A 13,529-nucleotide genomic window follows, 5' to 3' on the forward strand; every position below is an offset into this window, starting at 1 on the left:
GGGCTGTAGCCAGCCTGTAAACAGCCATCAGCCCCTCACCCAGGCTGGCCAGGCACCCCAGCGGGACCCCCACCCTGATCTGGGACACCCTTCAGGGCAAACCAGGCGGCCCCCACGCATATACCAGGTCTCTATCCTATATAATAAAAGGGTAATATGCAAATTGACCCTAACAGCAGAGCAACTGGGAATCACTGGTCACTATGACACACACTGACCACCAGGGGGCAGATGCTCAATGCAGGTGCTGCCCCCTGGTGGTCAGTGTGCAAGTGGACATGTTCTGAGGGCTGCCGGGCTGCCAGAGGGATGTCTGACTGCCAGCTTAGGCCCAGTCCCCTGGGAAGCAGGCCTAAACCAGCAGGTGGTCATTTCCTGAGGGGTCGCAGACTGTGAGAGGGCACAGGCTGGGCTGAGGGACCCTCCCAAGTGCACAAATTTTTGTGCACTGGGCCTCTAGTATTAAAATAATACAGAGTTCTCATATTACCTTCACCCAGCTTCTCCTAATGTTGCCATGTTATCACTGTAGTACACTTATCAGAACCAGAAAATTAGTAATTAAAAAATACTATTACTTATAGACTATTTGAATTTTGCCAGGTTTCCTATTAATGCCCTCTTTCTGGTCCAGGATTCAATCCAGGGTTCACATTACCTTTAAGTATCATGTCTCACTGGTCACTTATTTTGTAAATGTTCATTAATTTGGGCTTGTCTGATGTTTCTCATGATTACATCGAGGGTATACATTTTTGGTAATAGCACAGATGTGTTGTGCACTCATCAGAGTGTCATATCTGGAGGTGCATAATGGCAGTCTGCCTTATTACTGGTGAGGTTAGTTGGTTAAGATGGGAGGAGGGCTCCTGAGTTTCTCCACAGTAAAGTTACTATTTTATGGGGAGGTACTTTGAGATTTTGTAAATATCTTGTTTCACATCATACTTTTAAGAATCTTAGTATCTATTGAGGATACCTGCTACAGTTATTACTGTGATTTTTGACTAATAGTAGTTTTTAATTTTCATGATTTCTTCTATACTTAGTAGTTGTAATTCTACTGTCCATTCTCTTGCATTTATTTATTACTAGAGGACTTTGTGCACCAGTGGGGTCTCTCGTCCTGGCTTGTGGGATTGGGCCAAAACTGGCTCTCTGACATCCCCCAAGGGGTCCTGGATTTTGAGAGAGCGCAGGCCAGCCCGAGGGACCCCACCAATGGTGCACAATCGAGGCCGGGGAGGGACGCGGGAGGTTGGCCAGCGGGGGAGGGACTGTGGGAGGGCTCCAGGGCGTATAAGGCCCATTTCATTCAGTCCCGATCCTGATCGGCCAAACCCCAGCAGCAAGCTAACCTACCAGTCGGAGCATCTGCTCCCTGGTGGTCTGTGCACGTCATAGCAGCTGGTTGCCCTGTTGACTATCTGCCCCCTGGTGGTCAGTGCACGTCATAGTGACTGGGTGACCAGTCAACTGTTGGCCTCCTGTTGGTCAGTGCACATCATAGCGATTGTTGAGTGGCCTTAGCATATCATTAGCATATTACGTTTTGATTGGTTGAACGAATGACCAGGGGACCGGACACTTAGCATATTAGGCTTTTATTATATAGGATGTAGTTATTTGTTTATATCAATATGGACTAATGGACATTTGTTTTAGTGTATAGGTTCTAAGTCATTGATATCATGATTGATTTTGTTGCTCACACTGTCCCAGATTTGACCATTGGGAGCTCCTTCAAATTGATTCCTGTGCCTTTTAACATGATTTATTTATTTATTTATTTATTTATTTATTTATTTATCTATCTATCTATCTATCTATCTATCTATTATTTATTTATTTAATGAGAGCTAATTAATGATAGGGGGCTTTTGCTCTTACCAGTAATGAAGATTTTAAAAAATATTTTATTGATTTTTAGAGGTGGGGTGCGGGGGCGGGGAGAGAGAGAGAGAGAGAGAGAGAGAGAGAGAGAGAGAGAGAAAATCAATGTGAGAGCAAAACATCATCCAGCTGCCTCCTGCACGCCCCTCACCAGAAATCAAGCCCACAACTCAGGCATGTACCCTGACCAGGAATTGAACCAGCAACGTTTTGATGCTCGGAACGATGCCCACCTAACTGAGCCACACTGGCCAGGGCCTTGCCCCATCATTTTATTTTTATGTTTTACTGATTTTAGAGAGAGGAAGGGAGAGGGAAAGAGATGGAGAGAGAGAGAGAGAGAGAGAGAGAGAGAGAGAGAGAGAGAACAAAGGTAGGGTAGGCTTGAATGAGCCCTGTGGAATCATGTATGAACTCATGTGTTCACATTAACCTTCCCTAAGTTTATTAATTATTTAATCCACAGCTTCTCCCTCTCCCCCTCTCCCCCCATATAATTTATTTGTTGAATAAGTTGGGTAGTTTGTTCTTTACAGTTTTCCATTCTGGATTTTGCTTATTGTAATTTTGTAATGGCATTTAACTTGTTTCTCTGCTGACTCTCTAGTAAATTAGTAGTTAGATAAGATGCATTGTCAAATTCAGGTTTAAAATTTTGGCAAGATATACATTATAGGTGGTCATTTGTACTTCCAATAGGTGATGCATAATATTTGGTACTTCCTGTTTTTGTGAAGTTACTATGAATGACCATTTGCAAAATGGTAATAATTTAATCTCTTCATTCCTTATTCATTTACAGCTATATACTTCTATAAAGAAAAACTCATTTCTCATCATCTATTTAGTTACCCTGGGGTACAGTTCCTATGGAAAGACAAAATAAAAAATTCACTGAATTCTGCAAAGGCAGTTAACTGTATTAGTTTCCATTGTGGTGGTAACAAATTATCATGACCTTGGTGGCTTAACACAGATTTGATAGCTTTGGAATTCAGAAGTCTGAAATGGGTCTGACCAGGCTGAGTTCATGGTGTCAGCAAGGCTGCACTCCTGAAGGCTCTGGGACAGTCCATTTCCTCGCCTTTCCCAGCTTTTGGAGGCTGGCAGCATATCTAGGCCCTGGGCTCACTTCCGTCTTCACAGCCAGCAGTGACTGCTGATGTCTTTTTGTGCTTCCTTCTTTCACTTTTAAGGATCTTTGTAATTATATTGGACCCTCCTGGTTGATCTATTTTAAGGTCAGCTGATTAGTAAACTTAATTCCATCTGCAACTTTCATCAGGTAATTTAGCATATTCACAGATTTTGGGAATTAGGATGTGAACATATAATTTGGGGGGACATTATTCTGTCTATTATAGTGATCGTTTTTTGTTTTTGTTTTAATAGTATTATGAGCTCAGATTTTTAAAAATTTTAATGTATTTTTATTGTTGTTATCCTCGATGTTCTAATTGTCCTATCCTTGGATAGTGGAAAAGCTTATTCAAGTTGACTCCTCTTTTTTTTTCATATCCTCACCTGAGGACTTGCTTAGGGAGAGGAAGTAGGGGGAGAGAGAGAGAGAGACATTGATGCGAGAGCTAACATGGGTAGGTTGCCTTTTGTATGTGTCCCGACTAGGGACCAAACTCAAAACCCAGGTACTTGCCCTGACTGGGAATGGAACCAGCAACCTTTCGGTGGCACAGGATGATGCTCAACTAACTGAGCTACTCTGGCCAGGCCCCGAGTTCTTTAGACATGATCATTGAGACTTTGTTAGCTTCCTTCCTTTCTGACATGAGAAGATGTTTGGGCCCACGTTGAATGTTGCTGCCCTGGGTCTGGAGTCACCCCTCCCCATAAGGCAAGCTTTAGTGTGCATCAGAACCACTTGGAGGGCTTATTAAAACACAGATGGATGGACCTGACCTACCTGCAGAATTTCTGATTTAATAGGTCTGGATGGGGCCCAGTAATTTGCTTTCGTCGTTTCCAGGTGGTGCTGATAATGCTGCTCTAGGGACTACACTTTGAGAACCATTGCTTTAAAGAACCCTATTCTTTTTGATGGGAAATAGTACTTAGAGACTCCAGTCTGGATGCTAGGGATGGTAATGATTCTTGGCTTTTTCAGTAAAGGAAGGAAATAACAGAAAATATAAGTTTATATTGATGTTTCCAATTCAAATTTAGACTTACATATTTTAACTTCTTTTGTATTTGTATTTTTTCTCAGGCTTAAAGTCTTGGTTTTTATGACATTAATAATTACTTATTTAATAAATATACACACAGTTTCAGAATAACAATACCAATATTATTTTTTATGACATTGTACTAAAAACAGTTTAAGATATTTTTTTTGCAGCAGTTCCTTTTGTCCTTAGAAAAATATCCCATTAGGGATGCACAAATTACTCTCCTTTAAAGTTATTGAAATCATTTCTTTCTGTTTGGTTAACCAATCAACTTGATACACAGATTCTTTGTTTTTGCTCTGCTTTCAGTTTTAGGGAATTTTAATTTTATTTAAAAAATAATTACCTAAATATTTAAATGGTTTCAATGTAACATCGATAAAATGAGTTCTACTTTTAATTTCTGTCCCTTCTATTTTTTTCTTTTTCCTTGTAGACAGCCATTTAATTTGTTTTATGGTTAAATAAATGTTAATAAGCTGTACATACTTCTTTTTTCTCCTGGGGTCTGTCCCTTTTGCCCTTCTCCCTTGCAGCAATATATTCTAAAGATTACTTCAGGGCAGTATATTTATGGAGTAATCATTCATTGTCCTTGATAGCATCAGAGTTCTCCCCTGTGAGCACTTATGAGAGTTTATTCCTCTATTGGTGGACACTTGGGTTGTTTCCACCTTTTGCTGTTATGAATAGGGCTTCAATATTACAAATAGAACATATTTTGAGGTAGTTACAGTCACTGTATACAGTTTCCTGATTTTTCTTTAATGTCAAAACATGAGCATTTCCATGTAAATGTCATGATTTAAGACAGTTTTTTTCTGATTATGAGAGTAATACAGACTTATTTAAGAGATTTTAGAAACTGAGAAAAATTGAAAATTACCCTTAATTCCTCTGCTTAGGTATGCTGTTATTATTTTGATGTGTTCCCTTAGAGCCTTAACAACATTTTGTGTGAACAGTTAGAAAACAATTAGCATCACAGTACATAGTATCCTGGTTTGCTTTTTTAAATTTTTATTTATTTATTCTATATTAAAAATATATTTTAAAATATTTTTATTGATTTCAGAGAGGGAGAGAGAGAGATAGAAACATCAATGATGAGAGAGAATCATTGGTCAGCTGCCTCCTGCACCCCCCTCCTGGGGATTGAGCCCACAACCTGGCCATGTGCCCCGACCCACGGGTCGATGCCTAACTAGTGAACCACACTGGCCAGGCTATCCTGGTTTGCTTTTATTCATAATTCCATTTTTTCATACCATAACTTCTTTTATAATTCCCTACTGGTAGATATTTAGTTTCCGGTTTTGCAGTACTATAAATCAGCGGTTCTCAACCTGTGGATCGCGACCCCTTTGGGGCCCGAACGACCCTTTCACAGGGGTCACCTAAGACCATCGGAAAACACATATATAATTACACTAGAGGCCCGGTGCACAAAAATTTGTGCACTTGGGGGGGAGGGGGGGTCCCTCAGCCCGGCCTGTGCCCTCTCGCAGTCTGGGACCCCTCGGGAGATAACGACCTGCTGGCTTAGGCCTGCTCCCAGGTGGCAGAGGGCAGGCCCAATCCCTAGGTGCAGCCCCTGGTCGGGCTCAGAGCAGGGCCGATTGGGGGGTTGGGGCACCACCCCCTGTCACACTCAAGGCAGGGTCGATGGGGAGGTTGCGGCGCGACCCCCTGTCACGCACAGAGCAGGGCCCATCAGGGGGGTTGGGGCTCCGTACCCTGTCATGCACAGAGCAGGGCCCATCAGGGGGTTGGGGAGCTCCCTCCTGTCACGCACAGAGCGGGGCCCATCAGGGGGTTGAGGAGCTCCCCCCTGTCACTCAGAGAGTAGGTCCGATAGGGGAGTTGGGGCACTGTCCCCTGTCACACACAGCAGGGCGGATCAGTGGGTTGGGGCGCCGCCCTCTATCACCCACAGAGCAGGGCCAATCAGGGGATTTGGGCACCGCCACTGTCACACTCAGGGCAGGGCTGATGGGGAGGTTATGGCTCTACCCCGTCACACACAGAGCAGGGCCCGTTGGGGGGCAGAGGGGGTTGGGGGACCACCCTCTATCACCCACAGAGCAGGGCCGATCAGGGGGTTGGGGCGCCGCCACTCTCACACTCAGGGCAGGGCCGATGGGGAGGTTATGGCTCTACCCCGTCACACACAGAGCAGGGCCCGGGCGGGGGGGGGGGGGGGGTTGGGGTGCCACACCCTGTCACACACAGAGCAGGGCCGATCAGGGTGTTTGGGCGCTGCCCCCTGTCATGTTGATCCCGGTGCCGGGAGGCATATTACCCTTTTACTATATAGCATAGAGGCCTGGTGCATGGTTAGGGGCCGGCTGGTTTTCCCTGAAGGGTGTCCTGGATCAGGGTGGGGGTCCCCACTGGGGTGCCTGGCCAGCCTGGGTGAGGGGATGATGGCTGTTTGCAGCTGGTCACACACCCTTCAGGGTGGGGGTCCCCACTGGGGTGCCTGGCCAGTCTGGGTGAGGGGTTGAGGGCTGTTTTCAGGCTGGGGGTGACTGAACTCCCATACGCTCCTTTTTTCCTTTTTTTAAAATTTTTATTCTGGGCCAGCTTTAGCTTGAGGCTTGGCTCCAGCTCTTAGGCCTCCGCTGCCTTTGCATACAATGTTGCGAATCTGCTGGCTGAAGTCTGGCGGTATTTGTTACAATGTTTGAAACTGCCTGCTCAGAGGCCTGCAGCCGCAGGCGGGAACATTGGTTTCCTCCGTCACTGAGGCAACCAAGCCTCATGTTAGTTTCAAGCTTCCTGGCTCCCGGCCGCCATCTTGGCTGACAGTTAATTTGCATATCTCGCTGATTAGCCAATGAAAAGGGTAGCGGTCGTACGCCAATTACCATGTTTCTCTTTTATTAGTGTAGATATTGTTTTTGTGATTAATCACTATGCTTTAATTATGTTCAATTTGTAACAATGAAATTGGGGGTCACCACAACATGAGGAACTGTATTAAAGGGTCGCGGCATTAGGAAGGTTGAGAACCACTGCTATAAATAATATGATAACATCTGTGCTTTTTCCAAATTTCAGGTTATTGTTAAAGTTGGATTTTGTAAGACTTTAAATGAAAAGGAAGTATACATTTGTTAAATACATCTACTGGTTTGCTTATTTTTGTCAAGTAAATTTCAATTTTTTCTTTTCCTTCTGGCAGGACCTTAGAAATGAAGTTGAGAAATTACGCAACGAAGTGAATGAAAGAGAGAAAGCAGTGGAGAACCATTATAAGAGTCTTTTGAGTGAAAGTAATAAAAAATTACATAGTCAAGAGCAGGTGATCAGCCGTCTAACAGAAAGTACCAATCAAAAGGACAAGGACTTGTTGCCTCAGGTATCGAAACTTTTTTCTTTTGTATTTAGATTTTGACTTGGCGTAGGTTTCTTTAAACTCTTTTGCATGAACATTTATAGAAAAACACGTTTGGTAAAAATGATTATAGCCTTCATGGCTATATATCAGAGCACTTTGGAACTTTCTTTCTATCATTTGGGCCTCAGGCACCAGGGAGGTAAGTTTGGAGAAATGGAAGCTCAGCAAAGGGAAGGAACTTATCGTGGGTCACATGACTAGTAAGTGGCAGATCCCATTCTGGCCCTGATCTCCTTTGCTCTGGCGCCCCCCTGCTTCCTTGAGTAGGTCTTCCGCAGGAACTTGCTGTTGCCCATTCCTTCCGTGCCCTTTCACTCTGCCGTACTTTCCTCTAACTGCTCCTTTTTGTCTTGGAAGACCCTTCTTGTTTGATCATGTTTGATTCAGCTCAGACTTAACAGGGACCATGATGGATCCAACATGGATGGGTATTTAATTCTGCTTCCTGCTGAGACCTCATTAACATGGCAGTGGAGGGGTAAAAAGGTATAAACCCACAGGCCTAGGAGGAGGGGAGTATGCAACAACAGGTCACTGTCTGGATGATAAATGAATGGGCAGGTGGTAACTACGTGGGCTTCCTCTTTCTCCACATTGCTGCTACATGCTTTGGGATGAAAAGCTAAGAAGAAGCAAGCTGGCTTACCCTATAGAACCCAGAAAGGCTCAGCAGGCAGTGCAAGTACCTGGTGTCTTAGTAAACAGGACAGGGGCTGGAACACTGGGCAGTTTGATGACCTGTTTTCTTCACTAATTGGAAATGGGAGCTTTACTCTCTGGGGAGCTGGTCTGGAGGTCACTGAGTGCATCTGAAAGCAGAGTGGAGGAAGCGGACGTGTGTGTACCCAGCTGTGGGTTCCTCTGAAAGGGGAAACATGGAAAGGTGCTGATAGAATAGCTGAGTCCCCATTGTAAGGCTGCCAGCGATGGGTCTTTCCACACTCAGAACTTCTGAGCACTTTTACATTGAAACGTGCTTGGAGGCTGGAGTTCGTCAAACAGGAGAGAAGTGTCTCAGAGGAAAGACAAAGACCAAACAGACAGAACAAAGCTACGTAGAGGAGATAGAAACAGTGGAGGATGGGAAGAAAACTAGACAGCATGACAAACTCAACGCTAACATGTTTAGATAATAAATGAGATCAGGCTCTGGTAAAGATATTTGGAAAAGAAGAGCAACCTATTGTAAATTGGTATAGATAGAAAAAGTTTAATACAAGACTTAGAGAAGTTGGAAGATAAAGAGCAAGTTTTGCAGAAAATGGGAGAGAAAAGAGGAAATTGGAGCCTTGATTGAAGAGCTCCAGTATATGACTAAGAAGTTCCAGAAAGAACAAACAGGTAAAGCAGAGGGAAGAAATTTTCAAAGTAATAGAAAATTTCCAAAATGGAAGGACAGATAGCTGTGCATTGAATGGGCCTGCTCTGTTTCTAGCACAATGGATGATAAAGATCTGCAGCTCAAGGCATATCTTTGTAAAATTTCAGAACACAAAGCGAGGGTAAAGCGAGCATCCAAAAAACTTCCAGAGAGAGGAAAATATGGGTGACATACAAAGTCTTCAAAATGACAGAATTCTCAGCTGGAACACGAAGCCAGAAGATGGGAGAGCAGTATTTTCAGATTGTTGAGGAAGAGTTATTTCTTTTTACCTTTCCTTTTTTTAATCCTCACCCGAGGATATATTTTTCCCATTGGTTTTTAGAGAGAGTGGAAGGGAAGGAGGAGGGAGGAGAGAGAGAGAAAGAGAGAGAGAGAGAGAGAGAGAGAGAGAGAGAGAGAGAGACATTGACGTGAGAGAGACACATTGATTGGTTGCCTCCCACGTGGGGCAGTTGAACCTGCAGCTGAGGTATGTACCATTGACCAGGAATCAAACCCACAACCCTTCAGTCCTCGGGCTAACGCTCTGCCAGTGAGTCATACCGTCCAGTTCAGAGCAGAAGAGTGATTTCCAGTCCAGCATTCTGTGCTCACAGAGCTATTAGCAAGAGTGAGGGCAGAGTAAAGGCATTTCCAGATGTTTGGTGTCTGAAATCGTTTGCCTCCCATGGACTCCTTGCAGGAGACGTCTAGAGGATGATTTTAAATGAGGAAGTAACCAAAAGGAAGCGTGGAATCCAGAAAGTAAGGAATTCACCGGGGATGTGAAGCCCCAGGCGGATGGCTGAGATGTAGGGAGCCCAGATTTGAGCTGTTGAGGGAGCTTAAGTTAGAATTTCTCAAAGAAATTGAAATGGAATGTCACTTATCTGGAGTATCTGACTCCATCTAGAGGAATTTTTAAGTTCTTTTAGAGCAGCGGTTCTCAACCTGTGGGTCGCGACCCCTTTGGGGGTCGAACAACCCTTTCACAGGGGTCGCCTAAGACCATCGGAAAACACGTATGTAATTACATATGTTTTTTGTGATTAATCACTATTCTTTAATTATGTTCAATTTGTAACAATGAAATTGGGGGTCACCACAACATGAGGAACTGTAGGGTCGCGGCATTAGGAAGGTTGAGAACCACTGTTTTAGAGAGTTTGGAGGTAACATTAAGTACATGGTTTAGTTTTATGAACTAAGTAGACAAACAGAACAAAGCAGTTGTTACTGATTCCAAGAAAAGTAAAGAACTGAAAAGGAAAGGAAATGTAATCATGGAATTTAGTATGTGTGGCTGAGCATGAACAGTATTTTGGCCATAGTAATGTAAATGTGGAATATTGATTTACTAAAATTGTGATATAACTATTAGGAAAAGTGTGTGGGGGGAGCTGATGATATAAGAGCTAAATTTTAAGACTTCTGCGATAGTTGTTTTTTTCTGGGATTGGGACTAAGAGCTGAGAAGTGGAGAGGTGGAGGTGACTGTTTTCTATTTAAGCTTTACAGTGCTATTAATATCTATCTATCTATCTATCTATCTATCTATCTATCTATCTATCTATCTATCTATCTAAAAGCCTAAGTGACCATTATGACAGGTTGACCACTTGACCGGTTGACGGGTTGCTATGATGTGCACTGACCACCAGGGGGCAGATGCTCAGTGCAAGAGCTGCCCCCTGGTGGTCAGTGCGCTCCCACAGCAGGAGTGCTACTCAGCCAGAAGCCGGGTTCACCGCTGGCAGCTGTGGTGGCAGGAGCCTCTCATGCCTCAGTGGCAGCACTACCGTGCGGCGCAGTGGCAAGCTCAGCAGGGTTGGGATGAGCAGAAGAAGCACGGTGCCCAGCCCCTGCTCAGGCTCCTCCCCGGCAGCCACCACTGCTTCGGCACTGCTACATCCCTTGGGGATGGGGCCGAAACCAGCAGTCCGACATCCCCCGAGGGGTCCCGGATTGCGAGAGGGTGCAGGCCAGGCTGAGGGACCCTACCCATGCATGAATCTGTGCACCTGCCCTCTAGTATATGTATAATTGGACTTTATAATAATAAAGATAAACATGTAACAAGCACAATAGTATTATGAAAATTCTAGAAATTCAGTGTTGGCTATTTGATTCCTAGTTTTTCCTTTTACAGATCAATGGGTTTTTACAGAAATTTGTCTCTGCTGCTTTTTGGGGTGTGTTCATCTAATTTTTCTGACAAGCTTGACATGATGAATTAATTCTGATAGGCTAAGGAATAAGATGTGGTTCTTGCCCTGAATTTCTGACAGAGTGCAGAAACCTAGTTCAGGGGTTACCAGGTGTTAAGTAGGTAGGTCTAGATCCCATGCTTGAACTTGGGCACAAGACCAGAGAAATGGTCTCCAGTTCTGCCGTGTTGTTGCTTGTCACCTCTTCTGCAGGGGTCGGGCAGGGGAAACTGCACTGTGCATCAGCATGAAGGAGCTTTACATGTGTGACCAGACCCCAGAGCAGTGTTTGCAGTCTTGCCTTTTTTCTTCCTGGAAGTCAAATCTCCCCACAGATATGGATGGTTCAAGTTTTATCAAATTTGTAATATTTCAAGAGACACTGCCCTTTGGTGGTTGTGATTTACATAATCTCCCTAATCACTGCAGTAACCCCGTGGGATGGGAAACAGACCCGGAGGTCACACTGGTCAGGGGGACTCAGGATTGGAACCCAGTCCCATGGACCAGAGCCTGGGCTTTGCTCTCCGCACATGCTGGGAGGCTGTCTCAGTGGTGCCAGAAGGAAGGTTTGTAATGACCACCACCATGCTGGCATCTGCTCTTCCAGCTGTAATCACACACAAATGGGGTGCATTACAGTTTTGTAATTGCCAGTATTTGGGGATGATGGAAGTTCCTTAGAGGACATTGTGAAGAAAAAAAGTATCTTTCCTTAAAGTGCAGGGGATAATCTCTTAATGTATTTTTTGATGAAAACTTCCTTATGATTTGTTTTGTTTCTTTAGAAATTCAGTGGCAAAGATTCAGAAGCAGTACAGCAAAATCGTTACTTAATGACTGCGGAGGATCTCAAATTCAGGAGTGAAGACTTAATAACAGAAAAGTGCTCCTCTCAACAGTCACCAGGCAGCAGAAGCATCTTCTCCGAGGTGAGCGTGCCTGAAGCGGGACGTTCACATGCGAATTCATGTTCTTTTCTGACACATGTTTGGTAATTCCTTTGATCTAGGAAGCCTCAGATGCCTTTTTGCTGATAGTTGAGCTTACAACAGGTAAGAGGAGGGGCCGTGAGTCTGTGTAATTTACAGATTAGTATTCCGCAGCCGAACATTAGTGTTTGCACTGCACAGGAAACAGAAATCGCGGCTCCTTAAAACATGAACCTCATGTTTGCTCTGTAGGTTCACCTGTCAAGAACTAGGTAATCTCAGGTGTTAAGAACATTTTCCTGTTCAAACGCACATGGAAAAGGGCACAGCAGTCCTTCCTTATCTGCTCCCAAGTTATCTCCCAGTCCCATTTTCTTTCATTCCTTATCATCACTAACAACAGCCAACTTCTTGCAGGTTCCCGAAGACGCCATCTTTGCACGCGTTGTTCCATCTCCTGGAATTCCTTTTTCTTCCTTGTTCACCTGGTGACTCCTGAACATCTCTAATGGCCCTCTAGTGTCACCTTCTCTGTGGCCCCTCCCCTGAACCCGCTTAGTAGTGATGTCTCTCTTCCTTTCTGGTGCACTGCACTGTGCACGCCCACCCATCCTAGCACTTAGGTCTTGTGTTGACATTACAGGATCCACCTTTCTGCTTTCCCGTCACTTGAGCCCCTGTGCACCATGGGCAGGCACCTCAGAGGTAGAGAACTGACGCTTGTGTTGAGCCCCAACATCTAGCCCAGTGGTTGGCTCAGTAAGTGCTTGTTGAGTGAATGAATGACTCTGTTGCTTTGTGAGAGATGCGTAAATATTGTTCTGACCCCAGCTTGAATGAAATGCAACTTGGCCGCCAGAAATGGGAAAGGAAAGGAGTTCAAGTTTTGAAAGCTGACTTTAATTAAGTTCATGCATTTAGGACAGACTCTTACACAAATTAGTTCTCTGATGAATGGCTCTGATCATGATGTGTGGTTTTGCAAAGGGTGAGTCTCAAAATAATTAATTGATGCAGCACGGGCCCAGCTATGGGAATAGACTCAGGCAGTAGGGCTGGAGCAGGGTCCTGGAGGCCTGCTTGTGTGCCAGGGACCAACACTATAGTTATTGGGTCTTGGAGAGGTTCCTAGGAGTCTACAGGGAGGGGCCAGGACAGCTGGGCTAGTTGGGGTGGATGGATCAGGGGTTATTTTACAACGGGTGTAGAAGTACTTCAGTATTTTAGCATCAGTACTAGCCATTGCACTAAGTATCAGCTCAGTATCAGTTCGGTCCAGAGGGCATCATTGGCTGGACAGTGGGAGCTCTTTCTTAACTTTGACCATTTATGGGTTTGCATTTTTCTGTGTTTTTGGAATAAGAGTGTTAGCATAGACTAGTGAGGAGCTAGAGCCAGGCCAGAAGTCTGCAGGCCTGGATTCCTCTCTTGGCTATGTCACTTCGTTGGGTAAGTCCGATAATGAAACCTCACAGAACTGACATTTTGTAATTCTAACCTACGTATAGTTATTTTATTTTGACCAAATTTAGTTGGGTATTAGGA

The 13,529-nt window shown here is 44.4% G+C and overlaps 1 protein-coding gene across 10 annotated transcripts in view; it reads left to right on the forward strand.

The window, feature by feature from the left end:
• CDK5RAP2 (CDK5 regulatory subunit associated protein 2) overlaps window positions 1-13,529 on the forward strand; it is a 155,381-nt gene that overhangs the window by 64,531 nt on the left and 77,321 nt on the right. For all 10 annotated transcript variants that reach the window (XM_059657826.1, XM_059657825.1, XM_059657820.1 and 7 more), the window contains 2 exons: window positions 7,267-7,443; window positions 11,841-11,984. In XM_059657826.1, coding sequence (XP_059513809.1) covers window positions 7,267-7,443; window positions 11,841-11,984 — 321 coding nt within the window. The remainder of the gene's footprint in view (window positions 1-7,266; window positions 7,444-11,840; window positions 11,985-13,529) is intronic.

Source organism: Myotis daubentonii, chromosome 11 (assembly GCF_963259705.1).
Source record: "Myotis daubentonii chromosome 11, mMyoDau2.1, whole genome shotgun sequence".
Classification (NCBI taxonomy): domain Eukaryota; kingdom Metazoa; phylum Chordata; class Mammalia; order Chiroptera; family Vespertilionidae; genus Myotis; species Myotis daubentonii.